This window comes from Fulmarus glacialis, unplaced genomic scaffold (genome assembly GCF_000690835.1).
Source record: "Fulmarus glacialis isolate BGI_N327 unplaced genomic scaffold, ASM69083v1 scaffold37092, whole genome shotgun sequence".
In the NCBI taxonomy this organism is placed as follows: Eukaryota; Metazoa; Chordata; class Aves; order Procellariiformes; family Procellariidae; genus Fulmarus; species Fulmarus glacialis.
The window spans coordinates 8530-22722 of NW_009196592.1; the positions used below are offsets into that span (position 1 = coordinate 8530).

The following is a 14193-nucleotide window of genomic DNA, read 5'->3' on the forward strand; positions in this document are numbered from 1 at the left end:
TGTGTTATCAATTACACCTCCTGTGCTGCAGTGTTTCAACAGTAATTAATTGCTTTGGAGAATCTACTGCATAGAAATTTAATGCCAGCAGCATTACACTAAATTTGAAGATAAAATTGTTGGAGATTCTTCTCCTATTTTAAGTGGAAATCATAAAAAATCATCATAATAAAAACCATATAATCATAAATCATAAACCATTTCACTACAGATGCCTTCTAAAAATGTCTCAATGTAGGAATTCTGCTCACTTATCACTTAAACTTACAGCAGCAAAAAATCCCAACTGATGATCTGTAACAGGTAAGAATTCTCTGAACGGTACTTTTTTCAAGCAAAAAAAAAAAGCACCTGCAAAACTCACTTATCTTACATCAGTTTGATTCCATATTTCTTGGATGGTTATGTGAAGAGGGTATCAGAAATAATCCCTCGATAATAATCCTGAAAGTTGTAAGTCATGACCTGAGGTCCTGCTGTACCATATCAAGAACACACAAGTGCTAGGAAAAGCATTATCTTCAGAAAGTATTACCAGCTTACCATGCCGGGATGGATTCCTGTTTGTGACCTCTAATTTGTCATGGAAGCCAGGACTCCTGCCAAGCCCTTCCGTGTCTACATCAAGGCTAGTGAAGCCATTTACTTGATTTCTGTCCCTGGTGACAGTGTTAATGCGGGTCGGGATAGGTTCAAATGTAGGGTCTAACTCCAAGATCAGCCTGTTCAGTTGTTCAATGGACTGATCAATATCCAAAGTTGGAGAAGCTGGCAAGTCCCCTACGTTCCGTCCTAGATCCAGGCCATTTGTGTCCCTCTGAGGCACTGGCCTTGACTTAAAAGTCTCGGCACTGGCATGTTCTGCAGCTTCAGCAGCACCTGCCACGCCTTCTAGCCCCCTCTGCACAGCATCTCTGCTGCTGGAGCCACGTGTTGGGGTGTCTGGGACTCGGGACTGGCTCTGGACACTGCACGAATTCTCCACAGTGGTATGAATGCCAACCCTAATTTCATTCTCTGGGGCAAAACCATATTGGTGAGCAGTGACCATCTGCTGTTGGCGTACCCAGGTCTGAGTAGAGTAGTTACTTGGGCCATAGGCTTGAGGCTGGGGTGAGACAGAAGGATTCTGTTGCAACTTCTGAGTTGACTTTGGCTCAGTGCTTCCAAATGATCTCTCGTAGAGGGGATCCACACCAATTCCCAGGTCTGCAGCAAAAGCACTGTGATGCTCTTCCCCAGCGTTACTTCCAAAGCCATCTGAAAGAAGTGAGTTCTGACTGCTCTTGTGGCAACTAAAGTTCCCTAGGTGGGTGGAGTGCTGCCCTTCTGAGGAAGACAAAGTGCCAATGCTGTCCACACTGTGAAGGTCATGATTAGGCATTTCATCATCCAGAATATCAGTCTCCCTGTCCTTCAGTTTGGCGTCTCCATTTACGTGAACTTGAGCTGGCACTATGTGGCGAGTCCCACTGTACTTGCTTCGGGCATCGGTCATATCCTTGGTGGTGTTGACAGAATCCTCCAGACCAAAGCCACTAAGTAGCTGGTCCAGTTCTGCCTTCTCTTGTGGGCTCAGACCCCGTTTGACTCCTGGTACAAGGCGCTCCTCAGTCTTGTCTGTCCTGATGGAAGCTGTTGAGTGTCCTGAATCACTACTGACAGACAGGGTATGATCACTGTGATCAGGACTGCCAGTCACGGGAACACCCTGAGCAACACCAGGGATGCTGCTGTCTGAAGAGCTCTTCTTTCTCACTTTCGCATAGAGACTGCCATCAATGGGACCTTGGGTATGCAGCACTGTGGAGAGATAAGTAACAAGGAAAGGGAGAGAAAAGGACAAGGCATTATATAAGGGCTTTGACTGGTGTCGCACCACGCGACAGAAGTACTGCTAATACTAATGGTATTGTTTCTCCAAAACTAAATTGGCTCTACAAATACAGCATCAACCAATGGCATTATCTTCTCTCATTTTACATTTCAATTTATAGCAGTTTTCTTGATGGAAATATAACATGCCATTCATAGCTCAAGATCAAATACAGTTCTCTCTTTTTATGCTATTTTGAAGACATGTTTATGGCTCCACAAACTCTTCATACTAATTTGAAGAATTACACTATCACAGTGCCAGAAATTTGAGAGGCAGCTACCATGCATTCCATTCAGAGCAAGAATGGTAGGAACCTACCAGCAATACCTGCCTTTAACATATATCATGCAATTACCAGTTCATCCATTTCTACTTGATGGTCTAACTACATTACGAAGAATCATTTACTCCTTTTCTTGGTGGTGCAAGGAAAAAACAGGCTTTCAATCAGAGCTGCGGTCCTTGGAATATATGTAAGGCCTCTTCACAAAGGCATGCATGAGGAAATGTTAGACTACGAAATTTCTACACGTGGAGGATCTGGTATGCATTTCACATTTCAATTTTAATAAGCAAGGCCATAATCCCTTAAAAATCAGAATATAACTCCTTCCTCATCAATGATGGGAAGAACTAACTTTATTTCTAATCTCTGTGGTACTCACTCAACTGAAGTTTATGAAGAACCACTCATAATAAATATGGGCTAGAACTTCCCTTTCTGTTTAGAACATCTTTAGAAAATACAACAATTTTGCAGGAAAATGCATCTAACTAAGTCTACTAAGGCTGGGTGTTGAGAACAGACAAATTCTTGCTTCCAGTTACATGAGCAGAACTTAGCACACTTCACTGACATCAGTTATGCACAGAAGAATTGGTTGAGCCAAGTTTTACTTTCTTACAGGGTTAATGAACTCAGGTGGAGGGCTTCACTGAAGTGACTATATTGCTTTTGATCCCAGAACTGTTACTGGCATCCATGAACCCTGCTGCTTCTTGCTATCTCGAGGCACACATCCCGTATTTTTTAATCTGATATATTGATTTTTCTTTCATTCTGCAGCAGCCAGCCCATCTTAATTATTTCTTTTCAATAATCAACAAATAATAAATGCGAAACATAAAATAGTCAAGCGAATCACAAGTTAGAGACTAAAATCTCAGCCTTAGAATTATCTCCTCTACATGTTTTATCACGTGTAATATTTTAGATATTATGCTTTACGGCTAACAGGAATCACATAAAATATATACTGAACAATAACAAATACGAAATACATACAAAATGGGTAATTAAAGTTGTTGAAAAAAATCCCTTTTTGGTTCCCAGAAAAAAAACCACAACCTTGAACAGATTTTTACATACAATCAGGAAATAAAAAATCCATTTGAGTTAAAAATACTACTGTGAGAATAATCTTTTCCATGTTATTTCAGTACTACCAATGCTGGCAATGGATAAAACCACAAAACATTGAATAGAGCGATTTCCCTCTGGAACATTTTAAAAGCTCAAGAGTTTATTTGAATCCAGCTTATTTTATCCAAACCACTTTCTCCTACCTCTGCCTGTCAGGGCTTTTTAAAGCTCTCCTTGACATTATAGATCAAAGAGAAGAAACAAAGCCGTGGGAGGCACATTCTTACGATCCTTTATTGGACTTGTTTGTCCAACTCCCACACACATCACACAGGTTAGACTAACCTGAGGGTAGAGTATGGCTACTGGGCTCTTACCAGTGCTGAAATGAACACAATTAATTCTGTTTCTTATGAAAAGCTTTAGGAGTAAATATTTCTACTGTCCACCAAGCCAGGAAAGTAAAGTGAGTGGTTCTACTTTCAAAGGATTTAATGTTCATTTACCAAAACATATTATATTATATTATATTAAGCAGAAGTTTCTGAAGAACTTTTCCTACCCATAGTTTGAGAATTGTTTGATAATAAGAAAATTAGACCATTACAATTTAGGAACACGCAGATTTTTGTCAAAGGTAACCAACAGCTTAGTCTACATCTGTGGCAGTTCCAGAATCAAAAGAGCCATGGAGAGCGTTTCAACATCAACTCTACCACACATTTTCAAAATATACTTAAAATGGCATTGTGTTCATGAAGCTTCCGAACTAGGAAGCTTTTCTAGGCAATACCATTTTAGAAAAAACATTATTCAGATGGCAATGAATTCATCAGTTTATAATGGCAAGAAAAGTGGTCTGGTTGGAAAAAGCCTTCATTATGGGACATACTGCCAAGTTTCCATCAGTTAAAATGCTTACACACTGGAGGTTATACGATAGGTTTAATAGATTTTAGCTAATAATTAAAGGACAACTTTTTACTTTTTAAGGTACTATTACTTGGCTGATGTTGATTTGAAAAACAGCACATGCAAAAGACGAAAATACTCCTTTTCAGAACAAGTCATCAGGCTAGGGAAAAAAGAAAGCAATTCCCCTTGCTGTAGAATTTCTCTATGGGCAAACTGTTAGAAGTTTGCTGAAGTTTATGATGTGTAAATCCCATGGTGAAAAGAGCTACGATGCATGAGGTTGGATGTCTGTGTACAGATATTTAAAAACAACATTTATGAAAAAAATACCATATCTAAGGAAAATACAGCCAATTGACAGTTTCTCAACCTCTTTCATACTGTGATTTCTCATAAGCTCTCACTACTGCCAGGACAACAAAGCACACTTGGCACTTCATGTGGAATTATTTAACACAGTTTCCACACTAAATTGCAAAAATTAAAAAAAAAAAAAAAAAGAAAAAAACCCACTAAGAGTACCTATTAGGTGATTTTTTTTTTCTTTTCTGTGTGCTTAGTTTTGAGTTCAAAAACTGGAACAGAAAACAATACAAAACTGCTTTGTTTTGAATAGTTGAATATCCTGACACAAAATAGACTTAGGAGGTTACAGGTCTGAGCTGCAACGCAGCTAAGTAAATATAGGACTAGTACACTTGAACCATTAAGAAATCTTCCTGTCTGACTTTTCTGTTACCCAAAACTAGGCACAGTGCTGTAAATCCTTCAAACATGCTACTCAGCCATAAATACCTCACACTAGGTGAAACATTCTAGCACACAGATTTGGTTCACCATACAGAAATGTTAAGTACAAAATCTGTCAAATTCTCAAGTACAGCCATGGAAGCAATGGAAAACCTTCGTGCTTCTCCCTCCGTTAGCCCTCCCTGTACCATCACACAGTGCCATCCAAGCACAGCAACAGGAGTAGAGACAAGAAGACAGACAGACTGCCAGCGGACTACTGGCCTGAGGCTCTTGCACATGTGTGCTCTGTAAGGTTCAGAGATAACCCGGCCCAGTACTTCTTCCACTAATAACAAAATTATCAAATTTATTCTGCACATTGCCCGGAACGCTGAGCAATCACAAACCGTTTGCGGGTCTCCTAACTGTGAACCATACAGCTTCCGTTCTGAAGAAGAGACATGAGTTCAGCTTACCAGTAGCATCTCTACTTAAAATTATGCCATTTCATTTGGGAAAAAAACACCAGAAAATTAAATACAAACAACAAACCTAGAGTCACATAAGTGGATTATAAATGTCAAGAATTGTTCATCTCCTCTCTTTATGTTTCCATTTGAAACAAAGAAAGCTTTTTTAGAAAGTTGGGGGGGAGGGGTGTTTGTTTGTTTGTTTTTTAAAACATCTGTACAGTATCTCTACACACAAATTGGGAAATGTGCAAAAATAATTCCTCATTGTATTTTTAATGGTGTTAAGAATTAGCACCATTGGATATATATATGAAAACAGCTTTCAGCAGAGGATGGTGTTTTGGTTGCTTATGATCTTTGTTTGCTGTTTAACTATTAAGTATGCAAACTAGAGCACTCAGGTGCTTCTTTCCATTAGACTTTGGATTGAATACAATAGCTTTACAATATTCAGGAGTTTGTTGGGGTTTTGTTTTGTTTTTTCAAATTCTGAACAATTTACATTTCTTAGAGACTGTTCCTTTTCATACTGCATTTACTTGCCAGTACAAAGCTTGGACTTAAACTACTTCAGGATTCTGAGATGTCTTTTAAGTAAATTTAAAAGCATCTTTTTCTGATAAATGTAGAAGTTAAATGGCTGTCTTTGAACTCTCAAATGATCCCATTGCTGGCTAAGGCATTTAATTAACTACTACTCAAATTCCAGTTTTAATCTGAGCTATAGTTCGTAGTGAACACTAAGAAGAGATTGTAAAAAGTTTCATGTTTCTCTGAATAGTTAGCGTTAACTGGTAAGCGTCAAGGAAGGGTTTAGGAATGTTTTAGACAAGTAAATCAGATGAAAGGAAGAAAAATTTTGCTAGAGGAATTTCTCCCTCCCCTACCTGTCATGTAGATGAATGAAAATGTCTTTTTTGCAAACAGAGCTTTTCAAAAATACCTAGAAGTATAGATCTCTACTACACTGAAGAATGGCATCTGTACTCATTAGAAGCCTGATTGATAGATAATACTGGGAACAAGAAGAGTCTTTCTGGGACTTCTCACAGGGTTTGGCTCAGGATGGCCCAACATAAAATTAGAACAGAGGCATCAAACTTAAGAGACTGAAAGCTTCATGACCAGGAGAGGAAAGCTTACACACGAGTCTGTACGTGTTCATGAGTCTGTATATGGAAAGATCTCATTTTTATGGGGAAACTCAGTTAATCTGATCTGAAGCTTCACCAGTAGTAACCATGTTTTTCCTACAGCATGGTCCCTGTAAAAAATAAAATCTCTAAAATTTTAGATTCTCCTAAGATGACTAGAACCACTTTGTATAAGCAACCGATGACCGTGAGCTGTGTGGGCTTCCCAATTACTACCTGTGCTAATGAATCACACAGCCCTGTCAGAACTGAACACCATGGCAGAAGGAATGACGTCTGCACGCTAGCATCTCTGTGAAGTATTTCAGCACTGTAAAACTGGCAGCTAGGTTTTGTGGCATTCAGTGTCTCACCCTGTTACCTCAAGATTGCCGGTATGTGGAATATCAGTGGATTAAAAAGCCTGAACAGCCGTGGACATGAGTACTATCTTATTCAGCGTCAGTCTAACTGTGTTCATAACCAAGACAACAAGCCTAGGTATACCACTTATTAAGAAGAACTTCACAATGAAAGACACTAACAGCTTGAAACATTTTAATACATGCTACATTATTATCTGATAAATGTAGATTATCTGAATTGGAAGGAACTGCATATACATGAGAGGAGAACCAAGAACTCAACTTGACTAAATGAGCAAACAATTTCCAAGATTCCCAGTCCTACACGAACCATTTAAAGTGAGCACCTGGCTATATAAATAAGGCATTTAAGCAGCATAAGGGAGATGTAATCAGTAAAGGGTGGGATCTAGATGTCCTACTTAAGTATCCATATCTGAAAGTCTGGCCCACTGCCAAGCTTCAAAAATCCCTAAGGCAATTTCTCAGAGCAGTGGCTCTCCAAACAGAGGTCGCACCGGTCACAATGGTGAGCCTAACAGATGCTACTTTTGATATTTATGCTAGAACTTCAGGAGTCATAGTATGTTATCTGTCTACAAGTGAAGCAAGAAACAGAAATGTTTGGGACCTGCTGACTTTTGGCTGTGAACTTAAAGATGAATACAACATCATTAGACTTCACAAGGAAACACCTGTGATTGTGGGATAAAACAGTTTACTTGTGACTAGACCATTTTGCTCTAGTAGGCAGCTGCCTTTTTAGAAACCTCAAATAGTCACCAAAAAATTATCATTCTGCATTATAAACAGATGAGAAAGAATGAGACTCACAGGTAAACAAAAATCCAGCTGCTCTTGAGGAGTCTGGGTATTTAAAAGTTGCAGCTCCTGATCATGAAAACACAATGAATATTGTACATAACAAATTTAAATCATTTTCACATTTGCACAGTTGTGGGAAAGCATTCTTAGATTAATTTGGGGTTTTTTAAATGTAATTATCCACTACTGATTAAAAAAAAATTCTGGTGTGTGATGCTGAACAGCATTAGGAATTTAGTTTTACCTGAGACTTGTGTAAGATTTGTCACTGCAAGTCCAGTGGAAAGAATACAACTTAGTTGAGGTAAAAAAAATCAACTCTACCTAGCATTTTTCCCTCCTAACTTGGTTTAAAAGGAATATCAAATGCTGTATGAGGCAAAAATAATAATTTTATTTTAAATTATAGCATTTCTGCTGGGGGGAATATACGGTATCACACTCTGTTGACAGAGTCAGCATTTATAGAGCACATGTATGTGTCAGTGGTTTTACCCAAACGTTATACTCGGCAGCCTGAGATATGTTTCTGAACCAGAGTGGCCCAAAGACTACTTACATAGGACTTATTTTAAAAGGAAACAACCACCACAAATCTATCTCCAAAGGTTCAATGATATCATAGTGGAAAACATGCAAACAATCAAAAGAAATACAAGATTCAGATTTTTATTTTTGTCTGTACATAAATAGAAAATGCATGTATGTTCACTATTTCATATATATAAGCTCTCTATATAAACTATATATATAAAAACTCTCTCTATATATAAAAACTATGTATATATGGTTTATTTGTTCATAAAACCAGGACAAATGAACTATTCAAATACTATAAACCTTCAAAATACAAGGTTCTCATATTCTATAACACCTTCATTTCAAATTCCAGCTTTTTCTAAATCATAGTTTTGGAATACCTCTGCACTAAGACTTTTGGACTTCACTTTATTCTGGTATTCATCCACGTTTTCCCCCCAAAAGTGATAACCAACTTAACTGCAAAAGTGAAGCTATGCATATAGGCAGGGAACATTTTTGACCAAAGAAAATGAGAAAATATGCTAGCAATGCAAAATTTTGTTCTGTGCACCTTGCTAAGTAATGGTATTGCAGAGGCCTTATGCATTTGATAACTCAATGCACAACTCCATTCCCATTCTCATTTTTTCCAAGGAAGCAACACTCTCTAAAATGCAGGAGTAACACAGCTGTCAAAAAACAAGGGAAGTTCACAACGGTGGAGACCTAAGTAATGCTGGAATTTAGTTAACCAAACCAAAGGGGCCCACTTTCTTTCAGCCTGACCTCTCTTCCCAGGAGCTGTTCCAACTCCCCAAACTGCCCAGGCTGAAACCTGACAAAATTCCCACACTGCAGCTGAATTACACACACACACCAGCATCAGGGACTCTCTTATAAATGAAAGCCTCAGGCAAAGGGTATGTGTGTATTTTCACTCCCATACCTAATACACAAAGAGCAACTTATATAAAAATTAGGAGCTGAAATACCAACACATACCAAATTCAGTGGTTTCCTTCCAAGCCTATGTTTCCTGGCACTTCCCTCCTTGAAATCCAAATACCCAAAGGTAGGCTTGTGAGTTAAAAAGAAGTTTCAGTCTTTCAGCCTTTTGACTTGTCCCCACAGCTACCCCCTGTCCATTCACCACTTGTGAAAACACATACAAATGCAAGCCAGCTAGGTAAACACATACACCACAAATTCACCGAGAGCCGTTCTGACCCAGCCCACCTGAACAAAAAGAAGAAGGTTGCAAATACACAAACCTTTGCACACTGTGCCCTTGTTCATGTTGCAGCAGGAAACATTACATGAGATCTGTATTATTTTTTTCAACCTCATAAATAAATATTTCTACCTTCAGGCAAATCTGGACAAGTCCAGAGCTGCATTCCTTCAAAGTTAAATCTATTTATGTGTGCTTGTCTTTTCCTTTCTCCCTCCCTAACACACACTGGCCCTCATTCCTCACAGACTCTTCCCATATAATGCCTATAAAATCTATGCAGAAATATACGTGGTTGTATTGTATTTCCAGCTCTTGAACCACAACAAAGCTTCTTACCTCTTTACTAGGCACGATCAGGAACTTTCTGCAATAGTCAATCATTGGCTCATTTCAATCAACTAATATTCTCTAAGCAAAACCCTGCACAGAGGAAAGCCAGAGTTAGGGCAAACACCCCAGCTTAAAAAGGCAAGAAATGTCTCTACTCCTGCTGTTTGAGCCGCAGCTGCTATTCCTGCTCCTGGAGGTAAATGGTCTTGCTAAAGAAGCATGAGACTTGTATCAGCCAGAAAAAGCAAATGAAAATGTAAACACGAGGGAGGAGCCTGAGGGGACAATCAGGTTCAATGAAATCTGAACTCCTGGAGCCAAGGAGGAGTGGAAAAGTGTTGGCTGAAAAGGTAATTCAGTCTACAAGCTATTTCCTTACAGTGGTTCTTTTCTCAGTCTGTTTCAATATCCAAATTAAGCCAAGTGAGTTTCAGTTCCCAGATCATTTAGCCACACACTTATGATTGCTTGCTTTTCATGCCTTTTTCCAAAAACGAACAGCCTTTAGAAAACGTTGTGCTTCCACACTGAACAAGCAGGTCAGACACTCTCATCTACGTCTTCAAGAATTTGTATATTACTGGAGTTCTCAGGCAAGAAAAGCTTTCTGGAAGTCCTGCAGTAATAACGCTTATTTTTATGCAGCAGCTGCTGCTCTCAAGCTCCCAAACCCCAGCAAGCTCTGACTCCTTCTCTGTCTCTGGAATGAATCAGCTCAAACTAGGGGGAGTGAGCCTGTTAGTTCCTCCTTTAATAACAGCTGTATCCCACCACACAGCAGCCCACAAACTTTAAACATTATTACAAATGTATGCATGCATCACCACCAGACAGCCATGCCCCTAGACAACGTTCATTTTCTGTTTCAGGGACTGTCAACACTTCAATGACTTTTCAGTTGAGCAAAAGATAAAAGTGGCTCGTGCATCCACAAAATACATCTACCTGTTCATTGCTTATGAAAGAGTTAGAAATTAAGTTCAAAGCTAATTCAGAAAGTACACACTTTTCTGTTCAAGTATTGCTGTTCTTGCAAATCAGTAAATGGCTGCACATGAAACCGGTAAAGACTGATAAAAGACACAAACCACACAACACAAGGTATGCCTGCAGTACCTTCCCAGAACCAGAGAACTGGCTCTCTCCTCTGGGACGATGCAGAATTGCTTGTAAGCTGGAAACTTCCAGCAACTGCCTCGACGATACGAAAAGAAACAAAAAGGTATATTCAAAACTCTTGATACAAACTGATGAGTCTCACTTAAGATACAAATTTAGTTTTGGTCTCACTGTGTTTTTGTTCTCTGTGAGGAAAACACACCAACTGTATTCCTTGTGTCAATTACAGGCTTCTTCTGCTCCTTCATAAGCCTGCACTGCAGGATATTGGACCATTAGCACCCAGCATGCTTGAACACAGCCTGAGGCTCAACACTGACACCTGCACTAGCTAGATTAGCAGAAGAAACCTGGACAAGGTGATAGCAGCTCTGCACAAATTAACTTATCCTATGAATAGTTTACCTGCAACAGATTCATTCAGACAGATCACCATGCTGCTGAAATTTTATTGTTCTAGATAGCCTTAGTGGTGCTCCACACAATCATTGCAAGAACGCTTTGTGAACTCAAAAAAACCCTGTATAACTACAGGTTAAACCTATCCATGGATGTGTTTATAAAGATGTTCTCAAACCAAATCACTCAACCAGTTTTGCTGATGCTTTCTCTGTTATCAGTTCCAGGCTTTCTGGGACACATCACCCTTGGCAGTACTGGGTGTGTGCACATTTCCACATCTGAGGACTATCGGATTACTGGGTGTGCCAGTCTAGTCCAGTTCAGGTACGGAACATATAAATTCTGTAAGCTAGGCCACAATATATACCTCTTTGAAGCTTTTATGCTGACTGTTGCGAATACAAATAATACCTGGTCTGCCACAGAGTGGCAGAGAAGGGTCATACAAATGAACTGATCACAATGAACTGATCAAAAGTTTTGGGAAAAAGATATGGATCAGCATTGTGAATCTATATCATCTTAGACCTTTGCATTGCCCAATCGTGGTGCTTTCTACAATTTGGAGACCTAAAACTCCATTTAGTGCAACTCTCAAACTGTGATATAAAAAGTAGGTCCTGATTTGGTAAATTGGTCCAAGGCTGCAAGATCAATTCCTGGACCATAAACATCTGGCAATTCCTTAATACATTTTTAGAGTTTTTAGAGAATTATAATTTGAAGATAACAGAATGGACTGGAAAGAAAGAAGAAAGGCATGAAGTCAGCTTCTACCATTGTGTTTCCTTCCCCTGATTATCCAAGACATCCAAGCAAATGCTGATGTTCATATATGCATTCCATTTTAAAGAACTAGTTTTCCAACATGAAATAACAGTAGGTAAGTCATCAGGAAGCTGTTTGGTTTGCTATGCTTCTCAAGTCCCTGACTCTAACAGAAAAATAAAGGAGGCTAAATTAAAAAAAGGCATGTATCACAAAAAACAGAAAGTGAACAAACATTCTGAAAGGAAACCAACTGAGGGGGTTGCTGTTAGCAAAATGCTAACAAGCAGGACCCTCAGGCTCACCTGAAGTCCTTAAACCTTGAATCTTTTGAGAAACAAAGGAGAGGGAATCCAAGACTCCTACAGAATCTTTATGTTGTGCAAATGCTAATGTATATTTCCCAGCCATTCAAAAGGATTACATGTGTACCTTAGTGATTTTACAAATACTCTGGACTAACAAAAAAACAGCTTCACAAAGCACAGCTTCTAGACCAGAGGCTGGCTGCTGTCCAGCCAGCATGAAACACAGCCAGAGCCAGCCAGCACAGACTCACCCTTAGAATACTACTGTAATATATTGTCCCGCTTTTGCCCACCTGGGGAAAAGAAAATAATACTTGTGCCATGATCCAAAGTACAAAGAATAGACTGATACATTTATTACTGCAATATACAGAAGCTAGGATCTACTGTGTCATTTTGATTCTACTTCTGCAAACTTTTCTCAGTCATTTAAGCATAGACTTAACTTGAAGTAGCTTGTGCTTGGATAATCAGCAAAAGAATAACAAAACGTCATGGTACAAAAACATCGCCACAAGTACAAAACACTAAGCAAAGTTTAAGGGCATTACAAAGTCATTGAACTACGTGAAACTATTTCCTTTCATTCATTCCAAAAACAAAGCCCATCTTCAGGAACACTCCATTAATTTGCAAGTGTGTACTCCAAATGTTGAGGTTCAGAATTCACGATTATTCTTCCTTACAGCTGGAACAGCACACTCACCTTGAATCATGGCTTTTCTCTTACTATACTGTTAGGCTTCCAGCAAAAATTAGTTACGGTCATTAAATATGAAGCAGCAGAAAAACACTGATGACTCTACATGGTTGCTGAAAACTGTACGGGACCACAGTGAAAAAAGAAAGGGCTTACAAGGGCTGTCTAAAAGGTCAATATAATGAATTTATTCTTTCTGTTGAGTACAGAACGTGTAAGTTAACAGTTATTACCATTGTTAATAAAATTGCTCCACCACTCTATGGTGCTTTCAATAAACTGATCTTCAGGTGTTTCTAAACAAGTCCACATATCAGAAAGGGAAGCTAAGGCACAGATACATTTAGCAGAGCTCTTTGATTTCCTAACTTATTAATTAAACTTAGAGGGTTTTGCACAGGGACTCAAAAGATTTGTGGCTTATTTTCAGGTATTAGAGCAATAGTAGAATTAATACATAGTAACCTTATATGACAATAATTATTTCTCAAAAAGAGTATTTGAAGATGATCTACACATGCTCAATACAAGCATACACTAACATAATAAAGTATGTAGTTTTGGTGGAAATTTTCTGATGTGCCTAGATGACTTAGAAACAAAAGTTCTTCCTACAAAGAATATTTTATGCGTATTTACTAAAAGGAACACAAGGAATAGCTTGACGCCAGAAGTAAGATGAGCTTTAGAAGTTTAGCGAGCCTTTTAAATGGGTAACAGATTAGGAAACATTCTTCAAGGTCCAGAATAAGATGGAAAAACAACATAGAACATAAAGAACCCGGAGATACAGTCTAGGCTGTACTACTTGAGAGACAGCTCAGTGCCCAGGGCCATCTCAGAAACTGCACAGATGAAGGCTTATGCCACAGTGCTTCCACCTGTGCCTAGTAAGAAAAAAAGATCTGCCCTTTCAGCAGGCAACATGTTTATATATTGATAGACTCCAGGAACAGAGAGAACAATATAAAAGAGTTCTAGTAATGCAACTTTTGCTTTCACAGTTAAGAGAGAAAATGTCCACAGTAAGTAGTAGGCCTGGGTTCTGACAAAAAAAGCCTTCCCTCTGCTTACTGGAAGTTGCCTCCTTCTGTTCAGCCTGGAAGAGTTTGAACTAGCTGCTCT

General features: G+C 38.9%; 1 protein-coding gene across 1 annotated transcript in view; it reads right to left on the reverse strand.

Moving 5' to 3' along the window:
- Positions 1 to 543: 543 nt before the first annotated feature.
- LOC104072715 (tensin-3-like) overlaps positions 544 to 14193 on the reverse strand; it is a gene marked incomplete at both ends in the record, with an annotated part of 41564 nt that continues 27914 nt past the window's right edge. The window contains one exon of the mRNA XM_009572251.1: positions 544 to 1803. Coding sequence (XP_009570546.1) covers positions 544 to 1803 — 1260 coding nt within the window. The remainder of the gene's footprint in view (positions 1804 to 14193) is intronic.